Source organism: Tetranychus urticae, chromosome 2 (assembly GCF_039701765.1).
Source record: "Tetranychus urticae isolate SD_2017Ah chromosome 2, NJAU_TeUrti_SD_1.0, whole genome shotgun sequence".
Classification (NCBI taxonomy): domain Eukaryota; kingdom Metazoa; phylum Arthropoda; class Arachnida; order Trombidiformes; family Tetranychidae; genus Tetranychus; species Tetranychus urticae.
The window spans coordinates 21,031,566-21,059,399 of record NC_142959.1 but is presented as its reverse complement, the minus strand read 5'-3'; the positions used below and the strand labels follow the sequence as shown (position 1 = coordinate 21,059,399).

General features: G+C 30.3%; 1 protein-coding gene and 1 long non-coding RNA gene across 3 annotated transcripts; one reads left to right on the top strand and one right to left on the bottom strand.

Moving 5' to 3' along the window:
• Nucleotides 1–473: 473 nt before the first annotated feature.
• On the top strand, nucleotides 474–25,633 carry LOC107371857 (lachesin-like). The gene is made up of 6 exons (XM_015940017.3): nucleotides 474–1,271; nucleotides 14,511–14,632; nucleotides 19,006–19,381; nucleotides 20,327–20,455; nucleotides 21,091–21,384; nucleotides 25,210–25,633. Exons 1-6 carry the CDS (start codon nucleotides 1,166–1,168, stop codon nucleotides 25,458–25,460), a joined length of 1,278 nt encoding a protein of 425 aa, XP_015795503.2. The 5' UTR covers nucleotides 474–1,165; the 3' UTR covers nucleotides 25,461–25,633.
• On the bottom strand, nucleotides 608–2,548 carry LOC107371858 (uncharacterized). Of its 2 annotated transcripts, none has more exons than XR_001570907.3 (4): nucleotides 2,402–2,548; nucleotides 1,732–2,219; nucleotides 1,546–1,656; nucleotides 608–1,415 (listed from the first exon to the last, which is right to left on the bottom strand). It is a non-coding gene; the product is annotated as an uncharacterized LOC107371858 (long non-coding RNA). The 2 variants fall into 2 exon arrangements; XR_001570908.3 differs by having other exon boundaries at nucleotides 608–1,394.
• Nucleotides 25,634–27,834: the final 2,201 nt, after the last annotated feature.

Genomic DNA, 27,834 nt, shown 5'->3' with positions numbered 1-27,834 from the left:
AAACAAACTATATTTTCAATAAGCCTTTTCTGTTAATGAACACAAATCATAATTATTGTTCAACTATCTTGATTAAACTGATTAAGTTGAACATTAGGTTAACAAATTGCAACCTTTACAACAAATGTATGAAAATCAAATCGATCCTGACTCAGGTTAACCCAAACTTCAATGTTAACAGCTGAAAGATTACCAAAGGTTTTAATTGTTCATTTTGATCAATAACAAGATGATCAATCTAATTAATAGGTGTAACAATCAAGTAACCAAATTGTTGTTTTTTGCCCTTCAAAAGAGATTGATGTTTTACCATCAATCCTGTCAACTTAAAGATGAAAGATGTTCAAATTGTGACTACCGAGAAGACTTAATATGCATTGAAGATGCGAAAAAAAGAGGCAATTTTGGTTAATTTTTTTCTTCCTTCCCTTCATCATTTTCATCTTCAATCATCATTATCTATCATATTATTATTATCGTCATCATAATTTGGATATAATTATTTATTATCACTTTATATGAAATCATTTTCTGTGTGCAACAGAGTTGAGAAAGCAACAACACACAGAGTTATTATGAAAAAAAAGAGACAAACAAAACAAAAATGTAAATGATAAATGCAATCTCGAAGTAAAAGGTTGACACAAATTTGATTGTCAATTTATTATTACTATTATTATTACCATTATTCAGTAGTAGCAGTAGTAACCAGTAGTTTTACTATTTTCCCTCCCAAAGAGTCTTTCTCAGCTCATCAGATAACTCTGCTCATGTTCATTCTGAGCATATTTGAGTTCCTAAAATGATTCCTTTACTCTTTATGCCGAGAGAAAACTTTTACCTTTTTTCAGATTCATTTCAACAATAGAGATGAACAAAATGTGAACTTTTTTTTCTTCTGTCTTTACTTTTCACCAATATTCAACTCGTAATTTCAGTTCAACTGGCTTAAGCATGTTAATAATGTTTCACCTTTGATATAACACGATTTGTTCACTGTTATGGACTGGTTTAGTGTAATTTCAACTTGTCCTCTTTACCAACTGGATACAATTTTTTGTTGATTGTTGATTCCGTTGTTTTATACTGCAATTGTGATTGTGTTTCTGTCTTGGGTTGGATTTTTTTCAGTCAAGTTAACAATGTTTACCCATTTTCGGATTCAATGAATTGTTATCTGGAACCAAACATTTACCTGCTCCATCTCATAATTTTGATCATGTCGCTTGCATTATTGAGCAGTTATCTTCAACTTTTATCAACTTCTCAAGGTAGGAACAAATATTATCGCTCATTTCCATTTCTATTCTCGATCCTTTCAATTATGGGTTTACAGTTTCCAATAAAGTTTCACAGCCAAAGTGTATTCATTATCATAGATGATATTCATTTTCCTGGGAAAAATATTCCAATATCTACATTAGAAGTCAAATAGAAAGTATTTTTTCTCATTTTATTGCAGTAACTTTCAATTTCATCAAATCAAATATTATCATTTCTCGGCCAGTATTCAACTCTTTTCCACAACTATACAATCATGCTCACCTTTTTGTCTCTACCCTGTTAGTTGCAACCATCCAGGAAAACTTTAGATGATTAACATTATTAAGCCATTTTTCTTGAAAAACTACACTTTTCCCTCACTATAAAACAAGCCTGAAAAAAGAGAAGAAAACTCAATTACTCTTTAATGTTAATCAATTGATTGAATTTCCAATCACCTATACATACCTTGTCATAACAGGAACAACTCTTTTAACAATTAAAGTCACCATCATCTTCATAATTGAACGAGAAACATTAGCTCAGTGGTAAGCAAACAAAAACAAATTTCCATTAGAAGAGATGTGTAGAATGGTTATGTTTAGCTTTCCATCAACTTTTCCATTTCCAATTTTCCTCTGATTTCTTTGTGTTATTATTTGAAAAATCATCAATGAATTGTGAGCCAGTGAACAATTTTGATCTTCATCGTAACCTGCAATTCTTGAAATCATCTTTGCTTTTTTTTCTCTCTCTCTTTGCTTTTAACAATCACCTTTCATATTTTCAACTCTTTCTGGAGACCAAACAAAAGAGCCAAAAACCATTTCTTTTCATCACCATCATCAGATTTAATAAGAACAGTAAATTATTGAATTGGTGTGTCCTGAGAAGCCAGAAAATACAGCAGTTCATCGAGGTTAACCAATAGTCGAGGACGATGATAATAAAAGTAGCTAAATCCATCAAAAAAAGTAGAGATGAAAACACAAAAATAAATAAAAAGTAAACCTGACAAGATTGGCAAAAGACAAAACTCGTTTAATAATTGATCACAGAGCAATCAATTTTTGACACAAACTTGATTACAGTTCTGTCTTCAGTTGTTCAACCAGATTAAGGCATAAATCATAATTACCTTTTCATTCTTGAATGTTGATTATAAGAAATAAAAATAAACCATTGAAGCAATTACAATTTAAGAAGTAAACAGAAAAAGCAAACTGTAAAATCATTGTGATTCATCGATCAAGTGACTAAAAAAATAGCCATTGCGGTTGAAGCGCCAAAAATGAAAATCAATGTTCACATGAAAAGATGAAAAATTTTATCAAAATTATTATTTTTCCTTTCTATTTAACATTGTAACCATTAAATTTCATCAATTTATTAATCAATAATAATTGAACAATCTAGAATTATATTGATAAGTTTTCCCATTCACTCAACTCTTCATAAAACTGAGATTTTTCTTGCCGCTGAAATAACTCTTCATTGTTAAACCATTGATAATAATCAATACTTTTAATGATGATGTCAATGTATTTATTTAAAATCATTACCTTTAAGAAGAAGAAATGAAAACACAGTTTCAATCCATTCTTTTGATTGACTTTTCAAGTTTTAGCTTCTAATCGAGAAAAATTGGTCAAAATAAAAATGATTTTCACTTTGACCAGAAAAAATTGACAAATGAAGCAAAAGGTCTAAAATGAAAGGATAAAGTGAATGAACATCAAATTGTGATTAAACCATTTATAATGGTTATGATCAACTCTTTTTCATTAATCCTGACTTTCAATTCTTATTACAAATCAAATCATTTGGAAGTTGATTTAAAAATAATTCAACAATTTCATTTTAATAATAGTAAATGATGTTTAAAATGGATGTAATATGAAGCAAAAACAAGCAGAAAAAGAAAAGATGAAATCCAAATCTGAAAATGTAAAGAAACTTTCATGTCAATGATGAATGAATGTTGTTTCAAGTTGTGATCAAATGATAATAACACAGTAATGATCATTTAAGGATTTACCTTCAACCGACAATACATTTTATCATTCAATTTATTTTTACACAAACAACCAAATACACAAACCAAGTAACATTGAATTTCAATTTCAAGTGAAACATGAACAATTGTCTTCCCTTTGAGTTATTATCAACTTCATTATTTGAGTTGAAAGTCACACAAAAAGCATCAACATTTACTGGCAAAACCTCCATTTATAAACCTTTATTTTTAGGCTAAATTTTACTCCAAAAAAAACGAAATCCAAAAATGTAAATAATATAAAAATAAATGTCAAAAATCGTCGTAAATTTGATGAAATAGAAGCAAAAAATTCCCAGAGATTCACCAAACAAAACCCATTTTCCACTCAAGTCCAGCCTCAACAAAAAAACCCAAAATATGAAACAATCCAACAATTAACGTTTAAAATCAAACTCTTTAATCAACACAAAACCAAATAATTTACATTTTGTTTTTAAATCAGTTTTCACCTTAAAAAAGGTAAACCTTGTTAACCATTTTGATATCAATATTGATATGCATTAGATGATTGTCAATGTCACAATCCATGTCACTCCCTGTAAACACAAGGCAGTTCTGCTTTTAGCTTGGATAATTCATGGAAAGTAATTTTGCACGAAATCAAAGATTATCAAGTTGATCATGAACACACAACTGAAAGAAGAGAATGAAAAAAAATTTCAATTCTCATCCCACACTAAACACACCTGAATATAATGATAACATTTGTGTAAACAATTGGAATGCTGGAAGAAGAGCGAACCAAAAAATGAACCTAAATCTTTCAGAATAAACTTGGCAACACGAAATGATCATTTATCATGAGCAGAAAACACAGGGAATGATGAAAACTGAATAAACAATTGATAATTGGTAAAACTGGGATAACTCGATGAATCGCAAAAATTGGTTAAAATTAAACAGGGAATCTTTTAATCAGTAGAATCATGAAAATTTTGTTTCAATTTTACCTCTTGAACAATTTTCCTCTTTCAATCGATTTGCTTCACAAAATGAAACTTGTTTCAATGTTGATCGTCTTTTAATATTATTAACTTTATTGCTAACTAACTCGTCTGATACTCCAAGTATGCTTCTTACATTATCATCATTTTATCATTTTCATAATCTTTTGGGTGGATTACTTAAAACATCATTTTTCATCATCTTCTTCCTGATATTTCCAGTCTCGCTATCGCCAACTCATCATCATAATCATCATGAGTTTAAATTGAAGGCAGAAAAGAAGTAAAAATGGTTTTTCATTTGATAAGCAAAATGGTTAAACGCTATTATACATCAAAATGCATCATTTGATCATTTCTCAATCATGATAAACTCTAATAATGATAATGATATTATTATCATTTGATCGTTCAACCATTCAATTATAATTAACTTGAGAAAATTGAGAAAATTTCAAATTCTCACAAATCAATTGGCCGTAATCCATTTAACCCAATAATTGATATTCATGACTTAACATCGAACCTTAATTTTGACAAATCTTCTCAATTCTCAATATTCAGCAGAATCTTCAGTCGCTTCTTGATTAGATTTTTCAGATTCTCAGGATTCTTCGAAATTTGAAATGTCTAAAAGCTCATTCGATTTTCGTAAAAGCCAAAAAATGAGATAAATTTTAATGCAATTCCTAACGAGTTTCAGTATTTCCAACTTTTCACAATTTTCCAAATTTGCAAAATCGACTCAAAATTCAATCTCTTTGTATAATCACCAGATATTCTTGACTGAAATTCGTGATTTCTATCAATTACTGTTCGAACGATATTTCGTTTTTTCACTTAATTTATTCGCTTTTTGTATTAGCGATTCAAGCTATCAGAATTTTTTGTATTTGAAATTATTTACTGAGCAACTTGGCCAAGAATTTTGATCATCTTGAAGTTTATCCTGTGATTATCAATTTCATCAACTCCAGAATTCATTGAATCATTGGATTTCTTGTCAAGTTTTTTTTCATGTTTACTTTTTTTTCGGTTGAAACAATTTTCTAATTGGCTCATCATTCAAAGGTTGATACAATTAAACATTAATTATATCCATGATGAAAACTCAAGAGACTTTGGTAATGCTATTAACATCATTTGTCTCTTCATGTTTCTTAATATCATTTGTATTATTAAAACTTATTCACATTTATATTTACTTTTATCATTATGCTTTTTTTTACTTTGCACAACAATAATGTTTATTAAATTTAGCCTCATTTCCTATTGCAATAATAATCAAGTTAATAATGGTGAAAATGATGGTGAAGATGAAAAGTAAAATGAATAAAGAAAATGATAAACAATTTGAAAATTTGATTCAGAAAACATTTTCCCTTCTCACTTGGATTGTCACTGAATTCAAATGTTTAACCTCAATTGCCTCAAGACTTTTTCACTTTACATTTGGCATCTTTAAAGCTCATCATTCAGTATCATTTCACTCCATTTAATGTTATTTACTTGGACATCATTCACATCTTTTTTAACTCAAATTTACCAGAACAAAATTTTGTCATGTTTAAGGCGAAAATTTGTCCAAATTATGATTAATCTTGATTGAAAGTGTACATAACAGAGAGTTGATTGAGGTCGAAATTAAGTTGCATTCAAGATGCATGGTAATCTGTTGAACTGCTTGCGGCAATTTAAAACTTGATGTTCAATCTTGGACTTTTCATCTTGTGTTTGGACAATTGTCATGTAAAGTTACAGATCAAGTTAACAAATAAATCAATTTGTACAATTGAATTGCTCCAAATTGAAATCAATATAATTCAAATTGATTCGTGAATCCAATTCTATTTTTTCATAGGATTTTTCAAAAAGTCGATCGAGCATCGATTCATTTCCGATGAATATTACAAAGATAACATTTCCTTTTAGGTGGTCACTTTTATCGGCTCCTTTAGATTCCTATAGAGAGAAAGATGATAGAAATCGACGATTTAAAACTGGGATATAACTCCGAAAACGCCTCACCGTCAAAACATCGCCAAAACTTAAAAAGAGTCGAAATTTTCGAATGTCGCATCGAGAAGTTTCACATTTGCAGTTGTGAAAATTTGCAAAAAACACGTGCATTCATGTTGTAGAATGATTTTTCATGATATATTACATGTTGCAAACTATCTTGTTACCATGGTGCTCCTGGATACAAAACTCATGTTTTTCATTAGTGAAATGAATTAATCAGTTCCGAAGAGCCAATGAGTGGAGGAATTCCCACAGATGCAGATCCAAATTTTGATCCAACCGAAACGAGCCAAACAATGGACCATTTGAAATTTCCACTTTACGGAATTCGACTGTAAATGTATCATTATCATGCGATGATCTGAGCCTGAAAAATACTTATTTGTTTTCTTTGAAAGTTGAGGTAGATGAATTGATAGCCTTTAAAGTTGAAGAGTCGAAAAGAAATGATTAAAGAATCTTTGACTCCAAGGGAGTGTTTACTCCTATCTAGTCATATTGAAACTTGAAAATCAATTTTAAAAACTAAAATTGATAAATTGTTACTAAGAGAGTAAATTAATTTGATAAAATTGAGTTAATTATCAAGATGAGCTTAACAGGCAAATGAAATTTTATCCAAAAAACAAGTTTCCAATATTAAATTAGCACCAATTTATATCCCTCAAAACCAAGATTACAACTTATCTCACTCCCAGTTTACCTTTTCCTTGCCAGCTCCTTTCATTATGATAATCTTTCTTTATAAATCAGAAATGTTTCCATCCTCCATCATCATTATCATCAGTTAATCATTGCTGTTTCTCACGTAATTACCTAATTGACTATCTAATGAAAAGTAAAACTAAACACTGTTAAATACTCGATAATTTAAATTGCATTTGTGCAAACTAACCAATCTAATCAAACAAGAGAGACACAAATGGTGAAAATGAAATACAAAGAAATACAAATGCAAACAATATCACAATAAAAATACATTCAAATCCAACACTGATTAACCATAACATGTCAAAGTAAAGCTATCAAGTTATTTATGAAAATGAATAAATCTGTCAATTTGGTTCAATCATTGTTCCTCTTCATTATCATCCTCATTTTACATGAAACACTCATAAGTATACATGATGATGATAGTATATAAAGTTATCTCTTCAACTCCACCCGTCAATTGACAATCCTGATAATGTTTTTTTAAACTATTCCTTTATTATTCTCATCTTTATCATGATCATCATCTTAACCTTCCTCGAATCTATTCAACTCGATAAAAAAGATGATAATAGCAGAGGATGAAATGATTATTTCAATTGTCAGACAAAAAATCGATCAAACATGGAAAAAGTAAGATAAATTATTCTTTTCTTTGATTCCTCATCGTTCATGGTGATATTATTCAATGGGAATAAATTAATCTGTTTTACCTCAATTTCGATTTCCATTTGGAATCACAGATTTTTCTCTCGAAATTTTCACTAACAATCGATTCGAATAAATTGCTTCTATTAATTTCTCGGCAAAAATCGTCTCAGGTTGAAACAATTTAATAAAATGAAATATTCTTGAACCTGAAATTTACATTAAAGATTTTCCTTGAAAGCAAATATTAAATACTTTGAGTCAAAACTGGTTAACATTTTCAAAGTTAATCCATTTTACCCAAAATGAGCACATTTTCTGGTGAAATCCCTTAAAATCACGTTCCCAGGTAAATAATGAACATTAATGTTTCCTTTTTTTCTCATTAAATTTTCACTTTTATCTCATTTAATCAAACTGTTTTTTAACAAACTTAAAACAAATAATGCAATAACCAGATAAGATTTTGCATAAATCTCGAAAACTGGAAAGAAGAATGCTGGGAAATTCTGTGGATATTTTCATTCTCTTTCTCATGCAATTCGGGAATAAACTGTGAATCTGTGAGAATGAAATTAGCATTGTATTGAAAAGTTAATATAAAAGGTGGAGAGAAGAGGAAAGGTTTCATGAAGTTGGCAAAATGCTATTGATAAAGTAATCAAGGAAAAGGTCAACTTTAAGAATGAGTTTAATCGGTCAAGTAATCAGCAAATCAATTGGACCATTGGTGCACAAAGAGGTTCAAGAGGAAAATGATGAAGATGATGTAAGTGATGAAGGTGATGATGATGTGAATGATGATCAAGTTTGTAAAGGATGAATGAGCAGATAGAAAGTGAAATGAAAAGGAATATAAAAAAAGGGTAAATCTGGTTGAACAAGATTCTCTAATTAGATTGAATAAGTTAATCAATAATTAATGTTGCTATTTAAGAAATTTTTTTCTTCTATTCCAATACCTTATTCCGTTTAATTCAAGACTAACGAGCAAAAATAGATTCTTTGTTAACACTTTTCTTCTGTTCAAATTTACCGTCAATATTTGATGAAATTTTACTCATCAATCTTTCAAGTTGAATGAAGGCTAATAAAGAGGGAAAATTGATTAAAAGGAAATTGTTGAAGAATCAAAAGTTTCACATTTTCATCAAATTCATTTGTATTAATGTTGAAATGATTTATTCCAATAAACGATAAATGATCATTTTCATGGTGAAAGAGGTTGACTTGTTTCAACTTTTGGTTCAATGTAAAACTGAATCTATTTATATCAGTCTTGTGAACCCAAAAGGGTTCGGGTTTTTGTTTGAAATATTAATTTTCTTCACCTTTTTTCTGGTTCCATTTTCAATGTTTTACTTTTCATTTGGAAAGACTTGAAGTTTTGGCAAATTGAGGTTTCAATCGATTTAATCTTCTTATTTTGTTCCTTCCATGTTGGACAGTTTGAATTGAGAAAGAATAGCAATTAACTGCAAGTGAAGGTTTGTAATGAAATGTCAATTAGAGTTTCTTGTAATCAACAATTAACTCAAGAAGAAGATAAAGTTGATTGCAATTTATGTTGATTAGTTTAACTCAAGTTTGCAAAAGTTTCTTATTGAAGGTTCACTTCATTTTAGCAACTTGCAAATGAAGTGAGCAAAATCGGTGAGAAGAAAAATATCAAAATTGAAACGGAATTTCTTCTGAACCAAGTTCATTCCAAAAATAAAAGTGTTTAGTGTTTAAAAACTAAACAAAAACTAGAGATTAAACTGTTGGACTGAAAAGGCTTTACATTTTGAAAAGTTTTTCATCAATTTAAATTTTTATTTTCCTTTTCGCCTTTTTGATTGCATTTCAATTGAATAAACTTTTCCCTCTTTTCCTTCAATTTTTCAATCTTTTTCATTCCACAGATTGATTCAGATTCATACATTGGCAAAGTTTCATTCTTTTTCCAAAGATGAAGATGGCCAAGAATAGAAGATAGTTTTTCCCTCTTTATTTCCAAATGTAAAATTGAATGAGAAATTGTTGATGGAATAAAAATTTTTACCTTTTCCACTCACTCCTAACCTATTATTGAATCACAAGGGATTGAGATGAAATAATGTGATAACTTGAACTGCCATTTGATATAAGGTTATAAAAGGCTGAAAGAGTTGTAAGATAATGAGAAGAAGTTTATTGTAAGTTATCGTTTACTTTGGTCAATTCATTGGTCAACCATTTAACAAATTTATTCAAACTGACAGGCAAAATATTAATAATCTTTTCTTTGGTAAACATTTCAATGAGAAAAGAAAATTTCTTTTCAAACTCATTCAACTTTAACCAGACTTTTGTTTTTTCACTCTTCTCTTGATGCATTAACTTTGCATCATTTCTCGCCATCTTTTCATCTTCAATTTCCTCATCTTTAGGCTGCATCTTCAAGTCAATTACAAGTTTCTGTCATTCCTTGGACTTGGCTTTGAAAGGTTGAAAAGTGTTTCCAGAACAAAAGGCAAATTGAGAAACCTTTCAATGTGTCAATGATTCAATTGTCCAGAATTTTTTACCCAAAGAAACCTTTTTACGCTTTCTTTCCTTCCCTGTCCATGAGTTGAGATGAAAAGAGAAAAGAAAAAGTTGAAGATTAAATTGAAAAAAAATACTTATTTCAATAAAAAAGACTCTCTTTTCCTCATCAGATTAATATCATTTAGATGAATTACTTTTTTCGCCATTTCTCTCCTTCCAATGCTTTTCAAATCAAACTCATCAATCAATTGATTAATGAACTTGCGTTCAATTATTAAGGAAAGCGAAGGTGAAAAAAAGTCCATTATTTTCCAATATATTATCAATCACATTCAATGATAATCAAATTTAATCATGAATTCTGAACAAGAGAAGAAAAATTTTCAACTTTTGGTCAAGATTTTTGTTTTTTTTCTTCTTCTCTTCGATTTTATCGCATGAAAAATGATTTTCACTGCAAATTTGTTTGTTTCAAGTTGAGAAGCAAAAGAAATTCAATTGATAAGGATTATTCAATTTCCATTATTATTGTGACTAATAAACATGGAAAAGTTTTTCAAGTTTTTCGAATCAAATTTTATCATCAATTTCGACATTTTTCTTCTTCTTTTTGGTGACAATAAAAGTGTTGAAATTCAACGTTCAAGGTGATTATGTTGGTGCAACTGCGTTTCATGATGATTTATGATTGATGAGTTTCATCTGATTCAAAGTGAAATTTGATTACATGTAAATCTTTATATTCAGTTGAATGATATGTTATTTATAAAAGAGAAACTCTTTTCTTTTGCTTTCCTCTTCTTCCATATTAATACATTATAACCAACTTTACGAAACTCATAACTTTTCATCTTTTTTTGTTTGCTTGAAATTCATTGAACACTTCTTTTCAGTCCTTTTCTCCTTCATTTATCATGTTTTCTTCTTTCCCTTCAAATGGCAAAATATTCATTTTCATCATTTGTAATCACAATCAAGGTTATAGGATTTGATGAAAATCAAATTTCATTGAAATTGTCAATTTCGTTTTCACATTTGTGACTTTTCATTCCTCCAAATTGTTTAGTTGTTGCTTTCTTGTAAACAGGAAAAGTTCATTCAGATGAGAATAAAGTCAAATTTCAATTTCAAATACAATATTAAATTGCAATGGAGTAAATACGTTTTTAGATTGATTTTGCGATAAAAACTAATTTATTCAAAGACTAACCACTAACAATTGTATGACTCCTTGATTTTCACGAATTCATATTGCATGTAATTGAACAGATTAAATCAGCATCGATTCCAAACAATAATGAAAAGATGATGTAAATTACCTGACCTAATCCAACTGTTGTCCCTATCAGTACACCTTCCCTTCAATGCCATCAAAAAAGGCAGAGGTATTCACTCTGATGCTTTTTATTTCAATACTGTGTTAGCTTTTTTATGCAAGTTTTTTGTCTATGACGAAACTGTCATTCAAACTAATTCAAAGTTTTCCATACTGAAAAAATATTGCAATATAGTACTAACTTGAAAATGTTCGTACTTTGAAAATGCTCGGTGGGTATTCGATTTACACACCTCGAAGATATAATACTCACTATGCCTATCCTCCGTGATATCACCTCAGTTAAAGCTATCCCCAATACAAGTGTTATCCCTGTCAATACACCTTCCTTACTGAAAAAGATCAAATCAATTGAAAAGGGCAGAGGCATGCACTCTGATGCCGTTTATTTCAATGCTGTGTTCACTTTTTTATGCAAGTTTTTTGTCGATGACGAAACTGTCATTCAAACTAATTCAAAGTTTTCCATACTGAAAAAATATTGCAGCTGTACTAACTTGAAAATGTCAAGAATATATGGTGCTGCGACTGGGGACCCTCGTCTGTCCATAAATTGTACACCCTCAACTGTGGTGCGAGAAGCCCGCAAATGTACGAAGATTGGCAAGAAGCTATTGGTAATAACAGCCAGCTTCAATGGTATAGAAAATGATAAAGCACACTCTCGTTTAGTAATCCTGCATCGCGATACCTCATATCGTATGACAGTGTATGATCCTTTGGTGCCCCTAGAAGTAAGCCCTGGCAGTATCGAAAAAATCATTGCCAAAAAGTTGAATATCAGATATGCTGATATAGCATGTGGAACACAGGGACTTGGCGAAAGAATTCGTCTGATAAACAGCCTTAAAAAGGCTGTTGAAATTATGGCTGTTAAAGATAAACTGAAAATTGTAAATAAATATGATTGTTATTGAAAAATATATTCAATAAAGTATTTCTATGTTTATTGGTTGTTGTGTTTATTTCTCTTTTTCTTTCCCTTAATCTACTTTTAGCATACATTTGGTTTTCTGTAAAGTGAATGGTTGGATTTGAAACTCAATTTTTAACTTATCGCTTTTGAAGTCATATTTTTCAGCGCTCTGAAGAGTTGCTTTGAAAATTTCTTAAAATGTTCATAACTCATACTGGCCGAAAGATATGAGTGTTTACATAGCGTTAGGTTAATCGTTTGGTTGCAGGAGTTATGAAGACGAACTATCGATGTTATAGACCTCGAACTTCAACCATGAGCTTCTTGAGTTTCTTCTTTGTTTCTTCATAAGATTGAACAGCCACCAGGGTTATTCAAATTTAATCCTTAATTTGGCCTAAAATCGACATTAGAGTAAAAAATTTTTACACCGTGATTAATGATACTGTTCAAATGATATAAGTTTTCACATACCGTTCAGTTTATCTACATGTGACTAACATTCAACAATCTGAAATTTTTGTACTCTCAGAAAATGATCTTTAACTTCCAATACGAGGTCAAATAACATTGACTTTGAATGACCTTGAGCACGCGAACTAATGGTTCTTCTTATTTTGTACTCTTAGAAAATGACATCAGATTGAATTAAATGTCAATAGAGGTCTAATAACGGATTACCTTGAATGATTTTGAGCGCATTGTCTGAGAGATCGCGACTGCAAGATCAGACTATTTTCAATGAAATTCGAATCAATCTCTATCTGAAGTCGAAAAAATTCCACCGAGATTTACCCCCTTTCACCCTTTTTTTATAATTCATAATCATACCATTCTCACAAAGATATGGAGAAGTAAAATGTTGAAAATGACAATTTGACTTTTCCTTTCCTCATCATTATCCTTTCAACATGATTGGTTGTTACACTGAACACCATTAAATTAGTCAACATCATACCATGAAAGTTGTTGATAGCCTTGGGTAATTTTGAATGAAATGAAACTAAAAAGGAAAGAAAAGAAAGAAGAAACAAAAAAAGATTAATCTCTAGAATGATGAACAATTGATGGTAAAGCAAATCCAAACAGGTGAACATGAAGAGAAAAACAAAGTATTGGAAAGCATCTTGAAAAATGTCTCACTATTATTGTCATCAAGCATCATCACTAGCATCTCATCTTTATCCTCATCATTTACCTTATAATACTCTACAAATGAACAGCCCAAGGTTGGTAAAGAAGTGCAATCCAAAAAGGAAAAGTAAAAAAGTTGAAAAGAGTTGAAAGCAAAAGAAGAAGCAAAAAATGTAGAAAGTTGAAAATCATTTATCAGACTAAATGTTACGAAAAAAGATGAACAAAAATGATGATCGCGATAGATCAAAGCTAAACTGTTATCTCGACTTTTTGCCAAGGAAACCCTTTGATAATGTTTGCCTGAAAAAAAAGATACCTAATTAACCTTAGAATGGAAAGAAGGTCCATTTTGCTGGAAGAAACTTTTGTTTCTTATTCTCTCATCATTATGATTATCCTTGGCTGCTCACCATTATCCTCTTCATCATAATACTAATGAAATACTCTGAACCAATTATTGTTTTCCTTTCCATTGAGACAATGTTTCTCTATACATTCAACCCAATCTCATCATTATCATGATAATAACAATCAACATCTTTTCATTATTCAAGTCTCTTACCTTCACTTTGTAGACAACTTTCAACTTTTATCTGGCCAATTAATCAACTGTCAACCCATTAGTTGAACATTTTTTCCATCAACTTGTATCACCTTTAATTAATCAATTTACTCACAAATTCAATAACTTTCAATTCTCAGAACAGACAATCAATTATGTTGCATTGAACAAAAAAAATTAGTGAAAAGTTGAACAAAAATTAGTTACTTTTTGACTAACTTTGAAAAGAAGAAGAAACAAGAAAATTTCGAGTTCTAATCGAGTCTAAGTGCTTCATTAGTTAACCAGTTTTGACAAGTTTCAAGTTTACCAACTTTGCTCAATTTAATCAAAAAGTTCAAATTGATTGAAAGAATAAACTTTTCGAAATTTTGTTTCATTCGTTTTCATTTTTCTTGCAGATTTAGCTGCCATTTCAGATGATGGTGAACCTCGATTTTTGGCACCGATTCCCAACTTGACTGTAGCTGTTGGCCGTGATGCTCAGTTGACTTGCCTTGTCAGTTCATTGGGCCCATACAAAGTGAGTTGGTTAATTTGTATTCTTACAGAGTTTCAAGTCGAATAAATGTTAGACGAAAACTCACCTTTTACCTTTGCTAATATATTTAATTGATTGAACACATTTAAACAAATTGAATATAACCATTGCAAGCTAAAACTGGAAACAGGTAAACACTTTTTACATGATGTAGTTACAAGGTAAATCTAAATGTTATCAGGAAAAGGTTTTTCTCTTCAATAATCAGTGTAAATCAATCCATTTATTGATACAAATTGAATGCGAAAAGGTATAACAAAATGGAACCACAGGATGAAAGAGAAAGGCTAAATTCAAGATAAATCCTTACATGAATTTCATGATAACAGTTTTGGGTTTACTTTTCAATTGGTTTCAAGTGAGTTTCAAGAGAAATGTTTCTGATAAAAAAAGGAGCTTTCAATTGATCAATTTAATTTGAACATTGAAAGTGTTAACATTCTGACAATTCATCATCAAATGGATTCAGACGTTTCATTCTTGTTTCCGGTTCAATTTTGCCTGTCAAAATGTTATCACACAGCAAAGTCTAATAAATGTTTTAACATGAAAAAAAGTAAAGAAGAAAAGTTTTAAATTCAACTTTTCTTCTTCTTCGTAACTTGTTTCATCCTTAAACATTCAGTTTTATGCCTTTTTTTGCCTCTTGTTGTAGATGAGTTTAAGATGGTTGCTATCATGATAAGTTTGACTTGCTCATTGAAATGGTGAACTTCACCAAATAATGAACAAAAGATTGAGTAATTGACGGAATCTGAATACAAGCCTGGAGCAGTGAAAGGGTGACAAACGTGAAATCTTGAGAAATCTTTTACTTCTCATCTTTAACCAACTCAATCAGCTTCAATAATAATCATAATGATTTCACACTTTTATCACTTATTATTTGTTGCATTATTATGCATTTCATTTTTCCTCTTGTTTCAAACTCATTCTTCCTCAAGGGTATTAACATGGTGAAACAATTGATGAAATGAAACATTCTTCTTTCACTTTTCCTTTAATAACTTCAAGGATATAATAATGCACAGTTTTCACACTGGAATATGTAAATTTGTATTTAGCTTGACACGCTAATCAATTGAAACGGAAGGAAAAAAGGAATTAATTTGTATGTGTTGAACAATTGAAAGAGTCAAATATAATTGTTGCAGAATTACTCTTTTTACAGTTTCTTTTCATGGTCGATTTGCAGCAAGAGTTCCCACTTTTATGAATTCAAAGCAAACCACAAAATTTGTAACTCCCAGCACAAAGAATTTAAAATTGTAAAAAATCAATTCAAGCTTGAGCTTTATAATGTCAGCATGCAACAACATCCCAGCAATCCCAGTACCCAACGAAATTCCAAGTAAATTATCAGCATTCTAATCTTGATTAGCAAATAAAATTCTGTGCTTTTCTATTCTAAATATTTATATTTATTTTCGCAAATTTTCTCATGTTAGTCTACGCGACACATTATAAACTCGCATGATCCGAGTAAATATTAGTAAACAGTAGCATTTCAAAAACTTTTATACTTGAAGCACGATATACAAAACTTCGAACCAAGAAAAGTTCTTTATTGTTAAAAACAAATACAAAATTATTTTGCTTTAAGAAATCGCTTCTAGTGATGTGTGGTTATGCGAATTCCAATTATCGATTATAGCGCAATTTTTTCAATGAAAATCAATGATCATTGATCATCATCATTAATGAAAAGTCCCAGGCATAGTTTAAAGTGATATAAAACAAGCAAAAAAAGCTCTTGAATAACATAGTAAAAGGTGATTCAGAAAAATAAAAACATCGATGTTTGTCTCTTGGAAATCGATGATCACTGAAGCAACGCTTTTATCGCTAAAATCGCCCAGCACTAATCGTTACATTTCTTCTTCCTGCTTGATACGGCCAGCTTTGCCACCAGGATAAGATTCCCATGTACTTTTCAAGCAACTCGGTGGACAAACTCATGGTACTTAATTGGGCAAAACTGCCGAACTGTCGATAATCTAGAACTTTAGTGATTCTGCGAATTCACGAAATATCATGGAAAATTTGTACAAATTTTCTGTCAATTGTTTTGGTGCTCCAAAAAACCATCCTCTTTACAATAATATTTATCTGAATAAGAGTAAAAGCTTGAGAGGCTTTCAATATCTCTACGATATTACATTATTTCATTTTGAACAAAGTAAACAAATTTTGGCTGAGATTCAATAGTTTTCTTGCCTTGTTTTTCCTTCTCAATTTAAAATTAAATTTCTTTACCGAAAAGTTATAATAAAATATTTTATTGATATGAAAATACAAAGAAGCAGAAAAAAAGGCTTTTTAACCTTTACTAAACTAACCAAATAAACAACAACAACAATACCATTGTGAACATTTATCTGTTGAAAATGATATTCAAGTTGGCAAAAAAAGGTTTAAAAAATGAATTATTTTCATTACTTTTCCCCATTTTTTCTCGTTATTTTTCACTTTTCCCTTTTAACATTTGGCTCAATTTTTTTTATCACGTTATGTCAGACGTTATCAAATGATGAATAACTATTCATGGATAACCTGAAGTAACAATAATCAGGAATGCTCATGGTTCATGTTTAATAACAGAAATGTTGAGCAAGGAAAAAGAGTTGAAAGCAAAAATGGTTAATAATGGGAGTAATTTTGAGCGAGTAAAAAAAGTTGCCAGATTCAGTTCTTATTAATAAAATTGGCAGAATTGGGTTTAAAAGGTGGAAAAGTGAAGAGAAAAAGTTGAAAACAGGAAAAATAAATTCATATTCCAATGAACTCACAGGGAAAAAAGCAAAATGATTAATACATTAATTCCTGACCTGAAATGGTGTTAATCATGTTTGTACATTTCGAAAAAGTTATCTGTTTGTTTCATCAATTTTCCCCTGAAAAACTCTTTTTTCCATTCAAATCAATTAGTTTTCAATTCTCAACTTTACATTCATGTTTCATCGATATTTACGATTCACTGGTGAAAGGTTAATTGAATGGAGAGATAAAGATTGATTGGAATTTATTTGCAATATTTTTTTCGACTTTTTCTTTCTTGTTATTTTCTGTTCGCTCGCCGAGTCTGGGAATGTTGATCTGTCCTTGTGAGATTGAAAAGCATATTTACTCTGGTAAAGAATGAAAATTGTGAAATGCTCAATTCATCATGAATCGGCAGATTGATGATTTTTAATAGTAAATTGTTGAAATTGTTTATCCAACACAATGGCTGAAACACTTGTCTATCTCAGGAGATTTCATGGGAAGACAAGATAGATAACAGTGAAGGTTGTAGGAAACAGTGTAACTGAGGAATGGTGAAGGAAGAGCAAAAAATTGTTGCAGAAGACGATATTTATTGTCTTACTCATTTATCTTGAGATTTTGGTTGATGATAGGAATTGAACACGCAATGATGATCACATCAGCGAATCACATTTACCTTGATTGTCAAAGGTTCACTCACAATAGATTATCATTGAAGGGATACATCATGATGACAGGGTTAGAATGGGAACAAAAAAGAAAGATTGAACAAAAAAATGGTAAACGATGCAAAAATTGAACAGAAAAAGAAACTGAATAAATTGATTAAAGGTGAAAGGGAGGGTGAAATATTGATATCAATAATGATGAGATGTTTGCACAAAATGAAATTCATATTAGCATTGAATCAAATGTAGCCATCAATTGTCAGTTGAAACAGTTTTTAGTGCCATCATTGAGATGCAATAATAATGCAAAATAAACTGATAATAATCAACTCAGTCTTTGAGTAAACAGTCGGTGAGTGTCATCGATGTAATACAAACTTTATTAGATTCAAATCGACTTCAGTCATCTTAATTAGCATCCTTTCGATCATTTTAGATCTCATCTACTTCAGAAGCATGTTGAACTGATGGTCTCTATTCATGAGTCAATTGTTCATTTAAACTGATAGTCAACTCATCCTTCAATAATATTAGGTTGGTCAAAAGGCTTATAGCACTTAGCTTATAAAAATCAAGTCATTTCGATGAGATGAGCTATTTTACGGAATTGTGAAGGATGCATAATTAGATTTTTTGAGATTTTAGTTACATGTTTGGCTCGCTTAGTTATTTTATATCGGCATCGAAATGGCCAGAATTCTGGAGTTGCAGCTTGTTTGGATTGTTTTTGAGTTGAACCATGAAATACTAATCAATAATCTATTGCTTAGATAGATTGTAACAATGAAATAAGTATTTGCTGAATCTTCAGTTTATTCAATACAGTTGGATGGAGCAAAGACATTTACTGTTTTTTTTCAAAAAGGTGCATCTTTCTTCCTAAAAGTAAACATTTTTTTCAATTTTTCATTTAATTTTCAGGCTGCTTGGCTAAGGGTCGAGGATAAGGGCATTTTAACGATACATCAGCACGTCATAAGTCGAAATTATCGACTAAGCTTGATTACACACGAGAACCGTTCCTTTGTGCTGGTTATCAAGAATGTGCAAGAGAGTGACCGCGGAGGTTACATGTGCCAAATCAACACGGTCCCAATGAAGAGCCAAGTGGGTTTCCTTGACGTCCTGGTTCCACCTCGGTTTGAACCGAGCAACCAATCCTGGGATCAAATGGTACCCGAAGGATACAATGTAACCCTGACCTGTTACACTCAAGGCAACCCCAGTCCAAGTGTTAAATGGAGACGAGAGGACAACTCGGAGATAATATTTCAAGATCATAATAAAAAATATTCAGGCAAGTAACATCATTAATTTACCCAAATACCAGTAATCCTGAAAAGACAGCAAACAATTGAAAAACTGGAAATAATGATTGATCTTGATTCTCTTGTCCAATCAATAACCTATTATTACCTGAACTTTATTCTTATAACAATCAATTTATTTCCATGTATTTTTACCTCTCAATTATTCCTGTTGTTATTATGATTACCTTTTCCAAAACTTGCCTGCTGATTGATTCCTGTTAATATGATGAATGAATCTCATTTGTTAACAAAAATCATTTCAAGAGTTGAAACAATTACAATCAATGATTGTTTGCTAATCGAAGTTCATTTTCATTAAACTTCTTCTTCTCTTCATCTCATATTCAAACAGTTCAAACCAGATGATTATTGTTCTTGTTATTATCATGATAAATATTATATTAATGGTTGAAATAAAATGTGAAATCATTTTCAATTCTCTATTCCAGCTTTCATTGTTGTTTCATTGATTATCAAATGAACAATGTTAATAACATGATAACCATTAATTTTATGCATCCTTTTATTTTTATAGTTAAATTGTGTATAATTACTAATTGTCTAATTATATTGTCAATCATATTGTTTCATCTTCAATTGGATTCACTTTTTCCTTTACACTTTACGTGATAAACTGAGTTACCATTTTATGCTTCACTCAATCCTCAACTCGATCAACTTGCTCATATTAATTATCAGCTTTTTGTTGTTTTTGTCATTCTTTGTCCACTACAAATGATGGTCAAAGAGAAAGAGGAAAAGAGTGAAAATGACAATTCATTAACTCCAACAAGCTGTAAAACCATTTGAATCAATCAGCGGTCAATTTCGGTCAATCATCTTTTCTGGTTTTTGAAAACGAATGTTTTGAAGAGACAAAAAACAATTTCATTAAATATCAAGTTAACACTTTTCTTTCTTTTGGTCAACAGTTCGTAGCATAGCTGGTGATAGTTTAACCATATTAAGAGTAACCAGAATTCACATGGGAGTCTATCTTTGTATTGCTTCGAATGGGGTTCCACCAGCCATTTCAAGAAGGATTCAACTCCATGTTAATTGTAAGTCAATAATTTGTATAATAATGTGAATCTTTATTAGAATCAACTTTACTCACCAAAAATGGTTTGCTTCTATTAGCTGAAGTTCATGTCCAGCTTTTTGGTTTTATCATTTTCTTCTTAAATGCAAATCTAACATCTAATCTAATCATCGAATCATCTTTGTGGAATCAGCACAGAACAGTTGACCGAACAAAAAAGGCAAAAAAACTTTCAGTCCAATGTTCTTATTAGGATGAAATTACTCGAATCATCAAAGTTATCGTCAAGAGATCGATACATTGTCATTTAAAGATCAGCCATCTGTTGTTTCAATAATGTTATCCGTTGATGCATAACGTGAAAATTAACCTGTTAAGTTTGCTTAATATTTGTTGAATGAAACTTTGGGATAAAATCAGTTCTAGTTATTTATCAATATTTTAATCGATTTTAATGTCCGTCAAAATGGACATTTTATTTGGTTCGGTGAAATGATTCAAATGGAAAATTTGAGCGCATTTTTGGCTCCATTACAATTCTCAAATTTATTTAAATTTATTTGGAATCGCAAGATTGGAAAATTTAAATATTTTTCATTTTCTGTTCTCAGTCTTTTGTTTATGCATTTAATTTTCATTGTTTTTGCTTTCCAGTTGCTCCGACTATTTGGATTGGAAATAGGATTGTTAAAGGATCAGTTGGAAGTTCAATTATTTTAAATTGTCACATTGAAGCATTTCCCATAACTGAAAAGTATTGGACCAAAGGAGTGGATAATATAAGGTTACCTGAATCTAGCTCAAAATATTTAATCAAAAGTATTGATAAACTGTACAAATCGACTTTCCAATTAAAGATAAGTTCATTGGAGCAAGATGATTATGATGATTATCGGTGTTATGCCCGTAACAACCTGGGCTTCCATGAAGGTGTAATTACTCTGAATGGTAAGGAAAGTTTCTCTCATGAAATGTTCATCCAAACGACTTGGAATCTTGTTTGAAAGCAAAAAAAAGTATAACTCAATATTTAATGTTAACAAATGTGTTGCCAGGGCAAGCAATGCATAAATTAAGGAAATGAGCAAAAAATAGTGAAATGCTGATAAAACGTAATACAATAGAAGATTTTTAATTGAATTTATCATTTCAAGTGGAAATAAAGTGAATCAATCAATGTCAATTGTTTTCCTTCTCTTATCATGATCATGTTAATCATGATAATTTATTATCCAAGGAAAAATTAAGAATGTGAATTGCATTAGACTGTTTAACTTGAAATGTTCTGAAAAATCGTGTCTTAAAACATTCATCTGAATATGGACATGTTTTTCCGGAATCAAGTTAATTTTAAATTCCCCCTGAAAATGAGAATTAAATTTGAGAAGAAAATAATTCTTTTGGAATCTGAAATTTGGCTCAAACCTCATTTCATTCAATTTTGTGTCAGCAACTGTCGAGCTTTGAAAAGGGTTGACGTGAAATGACCAAAGTTGATTTGATTGCAACAAACATTCATTTGGACATGAATGTAGAATTATTCCAAAGCTGAAAGTTTTAATTGAAATGAGCAATTTGCATATTTTGCAATTGTAACAATTTACTAATTTCATCTCAAAACTGGACATGTTAGGCTGCTTTTTTATGTTTCAACAAATTTGAGGTCGGAAGATTTAACCAAAATGGCTTTAGTGCATAATCCAAGAGCATTTGATGATTAAATACTCTTATTTTAATACTCAATTTACAAAATTGGTCTTTATTTTCGCCATTGATCTTAAAACTGAATACGAGATTGAATATTGCGAGAATGGCATCACCTACAGTCATCATTCTTTAACCTATTCAATCCTTTACTAATCAATAATCAAATTCAGTTGTTAAATTTTTCATTAGCGCATTTTATTGTGATGTTTGGGCTGTAAATGTACGAAGAAACAACTAATTTAACAAATAAACTCATCTTAACCAATATCTTGGTAAATAAACCAATTTTCTGGTTAAAGTTGCAAACGAAATGCGAAAAATGCTGCAAAAGGCTCGAACATTTGCATAAAGAGTTGAGACCTAATCAGATTGTAGAGACATGAAAACTGAGTCATTTGGTACTATTAAATAATTCATCCGATGGTCAGTTTTCGAGGAAATCGAGGTCAATTTTGAAACTTCAATCACCTTTTCTTCAGCTATGGAAGCAGATTTTTTCATGAAACTCATTTCTAAGATGTAACTTTTGATGAGCAATCAGAAAATGGTCTTATTTTGAGAAATAAGTTTTTAAATTTTCAAATAAATCTTTAAAACAAATCAAGTTCGATTTTTAGTTAAACTTGTCGTATTCCGTGACCGTGATATTTAGAGAACTAAAACTTATGATTCGTTGATAAATTGTTATTACACACCTTGAATTGAATGCTTTTTTCAATTCAACCAACAGTTCTCTTGATTTTGGCCTTTAGTCTAAAAACTTTGGACCTCAATATCCCGATAATGACATCATTTACGATCATCATTCTTTCACAGAACATTAGCTTTCATTATGGGCTATAACAATATTTGACTAAATACCGAATTAAATCTAATCTAATTCATTTAATAAGGAATATTCTTCTAACGCTTAAAATTTGTGTTTGGTAACCAAGCAACTATGTAAACTAAGTCTAAAATCTGACAACGCAAGTAATAAAATGCTATGACTTTTTTTGTAGAATCCAGAATGATTTAAAATTTCATTATATTATAGCCCATTCAAATATCTTGTAATTAGTTGAAGAATGTTGATCATAGGTGATATTATTCTCGGATTATCGCGGTTCAAAGTTTTTAGACTAATGGCCAAAATCAAGAGAACTGTTGGTTGAATTGAAAAAAGGCTTGAACTCAAGATGTGTAATAAGAATTTATCAACGAATCCTAAGTGTTAGTTCTCTAAATATTACGGTCACAAAATGCGACATGTTTAACTAAAAATCGAACTTGATTTGTTTTAAACATTTATTTTGAAATTTAAAAACTTATTTCTCAAAATAAGACCATTTTCTGATTGCCCATCGAAAGTTACATCTTTGATGTGAGTTTCATCAAAAGATCTGCTTCCATAGCTGAAGAAAAGGCGATCAAAGTTTCAATTTTGGCCTCGATTATCTCAAAAACTGTCCATCTGTCAAATTATTTAATAGTACTAATGGGTTTAGTTTCTATGTCCCTACAAACCGACCAAGCCTCAACTCTTTACTGAAATGTTCCAGCCTTTTGCAGCATTCTTTGCATTCTGTTTGCAAATTTAACCAGAAAAATGGTTTATTTACCAAGAAATGGGTTGAGATGAGTTTGTTTTGTTAGAAGAGTTGTTGCTTCGCACATTTACAGCCCAAACATCATATCCAAATGTGCTAATGATAAATTATAAAACTTAATTTGATTATTGATCATTGAACAAGGGAATTGGTGAAAGAATGATGACTGTAGGTCCATTTTCGAGTCTTTAGCAATACTTTTTACATTGCACTTTGCTCGAATAACTAAAGTAATTGGCCAGAGCAAATGCATGATGAGGCTACCTTGGCTGGACCTAATAATTTGACCATCAGCTTGACTTGAAAGGCTCTCAATATTCAAAGCTACATGTAGCTAATTGACTTATAGCGAATTGAGTTGAAATATTCGCCGTTGACCTAACTGTTGAATAAAATGAATGAAGAGCCTTTTCAAATTTCCATTCGAAACTTTATTCATAATTAAATATCTCTAAACTTGCAAATTGTTTAGTGCTCTGACTGAATGAATGCTTGAATATCTCTAATCAATTTCAAGAACTAAAACGTCTTCCAAAAACAATACATCAATGAGAAAAAATCGAAAGATCGACTTTTCTAACTTTTCTCCAAAGTTAGTCTAAAACATATTTTATCTCTTCGAGCTGTTTATCGAAGTGACATTTCAATTCAACATCTACTTTTTACACAATAACAACAATCGCTACACCATATTTAACATCGAGTAACTAATAATAGACATTATCAGCTAATTATAAGGTTACATTAGTTAATTAAGAAGCGTAAAGCAACTCTGATGTATCCTTGATTTATCGGTTGAAGGTTTCTCTATTGATTCAGTTCCAATAACCACCAGAATAGCAAGAAATTTATTTCTATTCATTACCAAATTAACTGAAGATGAATTTGATTCAATTGTCTAGTTGAGCTTTAAACTGATTAAACAATCAAACAGTTAAAGATGTTTAAAATGAAACAGAAAAGGTGACATTTTTATGTTCCAAATGAGACTCGATTAAGTTAATTTATTAGCTGATGTCCCATGTTAATAGCAATTACAGTTTAATGGCACACATTATATCACAAAAGTGTTCATTTGAACAAACCTTTTTTTTAATTCTCGTTAAACCTTTACATTAACCAAATACAGATTAAAGTAAATCATTTTCAAGTTAATAATGAATTGATAATTTGATGTAAAATTTCGTGTAAAATAACAATTGATTTACAGACAGAAAGGGAATCAAAAGAAACAAAAATATATTAAAAGCAAGAATAATTACATTATTTAAATTAAATTAGCAATCAGTTTCAACAATCAACTTTTAATGCTTTTGTCGACTCAATAATTTTGAAACTTTGTCCAAATCAACTTATGTTGACAATTTAATTAACTTGCATTCAAAATGATTGTCCTTTTCATCAATTATTTTGCTTTTTCCGATTAACATTAAACTGTTGTACATTAATAAGCATTTTGATATTTTATTTTACACAGAAACTGATGAACCTGAAGACGATTCAGATGAGTTGATGGACAATAAAATTGATTCAACTCGAGGTGAGTTATCATCAAACTCGATTGATTCACATCAAACTATTTCTGGACGCAAGTTTAAAGAGACTCGCTCGAGGGACAAAAAGAGAGGAATCAAAGACTCGAATGGCCAACAATTGGATAATAATGTTAATCCATTGCAAGTAACCTTCGTTGTTCCCATGTTAATGATTATTGTTAAGATCATTTGAGACGATTGTAAATAGTAACAATGAAACACACAAAATCAATATCAATTTAGCATTACTATTTAATCCGTTTTTTAAAAAAACTCCAATTCTTTAACAAAAATCCTGTGATAATGTAAATAAATGTAAATAATCAATTGCAATAAAGTTGATTAATTGTTGAATTGAGTCGAGAACATTTTCGATTGAAATTTGTTTATTGATCATATTTTTGATATCATTTTAGCTAATTATTATTGAAACGTGAATCTGAAAATGCTTGTTAAGCAAATGAAGCCTTTAAACGGTACATTGAAAAATTGAGGTTAATTTCGGCACAGGTAAACTGTAGGTAAAAGGTTTTGCTTTTATTCATTTTTTTCATTATTTTATTCTTCATTATTTTTTTATCATTCTCTTATATAATAATCAATTATTGATCAATGCGAGTAAAAGCTTTCAAATAGATAAATGTATGTCTTCTTTTACTGCTTCGTGTTTCGAACTCGAAATTGATGGAAAGAGAAAAAATTGTGTCACAAATTGTTGATGAAAATCCAGTTGACAATGGAAGTATCGAGACATCATCTTAGGCTGGACATTAATATTTGCTGTTGGTTGTTGTTTGTCACAATAAAGGATTGCCCTTAAGTAAATTAGATGATCAATTTTTGATCAACAAAACTTAAATCTATTTGATTAGTAAACATATTCAGAGTCAGACATTATTCTTTAAATGGTCTTCTATTAGACAGCAAGTGTATATCACACAATAATGGTAAATAACCAGACCACTGCCCAGCTTTTGAAGACCACCCACTGAAATTAAAATCTATTTTGACTCCTGTTCCAAGTCGACAACATTAAAAATCATAAACATGAGTGACTGCACTGTGAATATTATGCATGAACCAAGAAAAGTCAACGTTAGAAGTCAAAAGTTACCCGAGGAATGGTCGACCTGTTAATAAATAAAATAAACCCAATAAATTTTTGTAAAAGATTCTCAGAAAAAGCTGCAACTTGTTGAATAAAATACAGAATTTTTTTTGTAACCCAAAAATAGCTAACATTGGAGTGCAGACTGAGCAAATTGTCGAGAAAAGCAAAGATTTTTGGTAATTTCAATGAAATTTACGATTCTGGAAAGAGAATTTTTTGTAAATTTAAAATGAAAATCTTGTATTTTCGAGTCTTCAGTAAATAATTAGATGACTATTTGACCTTAAAATAAATGTATTACTGATCAAATCGACCAAATGATTTCTCGAATCAATATACAAAGTTAATCTTTCCCGGCCAACCAAGTGTTTCTCAGACTCTTACCAATAAATATTTAACCTAAGAGAGTCACTCTTGTCAGGTCAAAGAATGCCTTTCATGCCTTGTTTACAGTCTTTTTTGTATGTCGAGCAATCGATTTTTTGGAAAGTAATAATTTAAATTGACTAACGTTATTTAAAGTCTATCTTTTGGATAAAGCAAATGTAATCAGACAAAATGTGTGTTCAATTTGGTACTAATTGGCCACTTGATTGTTGCAAATTATTGATCAATCGATTGAACTAATAAAGTCTGTAAAATTGATTGAAAAATTGGACCATTTAATTGTAACAAATGAATTTGCCTTTAAAATCGATAGAAATACAAAAACAATTTGAAATGTCTAATTGTTGTGGAAATGATATTTAAAAATGTTGATTGAAATGAAGTTGAATGGTTGGTTGAAAATTAGAATGATTATCATCATTATTGGAAAAGTGAAATGTTGAGGTAACAATTTTGTTATCCATATTGAGGGTGAATCAACTAATTGAGAGGTTATAATGTTGATTGAATCACGTATTGTAATGCACAATCAAGAGTAAATTAGTTGAACCGTATTATCAAGAAGATTATTAAACCTTTCTAATAACATTGTTTAAACTCTCTGTTTCCAACATTTCATGCAAGGTTGATAATTCATGTATTATTATCGCCCTGGTCACTGAATACTTGTCACCCTTGCCTCTCACATGATGCTGTTACCTGTTTTTCACTTGCCTTTCAAAATGCATTAACCTAATCGTTGATGTTCATCATTTTCAATCCAATGATGAACCAGAGGAAAAAAAATGCTCAACGAAAAAAACAAAACATTAACTTTCAACAATTAACTTCACCTAAAAATGTAAATCTACCTTTTTTAGGTCTTTTTGATTCCACTTTTTTCTGCCTTCCTCACTCCTTTGGATTCCCAGTTTCTTCACTCGTCTCTATTTATCACAGGAAAGGTTCAATTATTAAAATTGAAACAACAAGAGTTGATTAACACTTAAAGTAATTAAATTGTTGGTGAACATTAAACAGAGTCAACATTAATTGAGCATAAATTAGACCATTAGGAAAAGGTAACCAG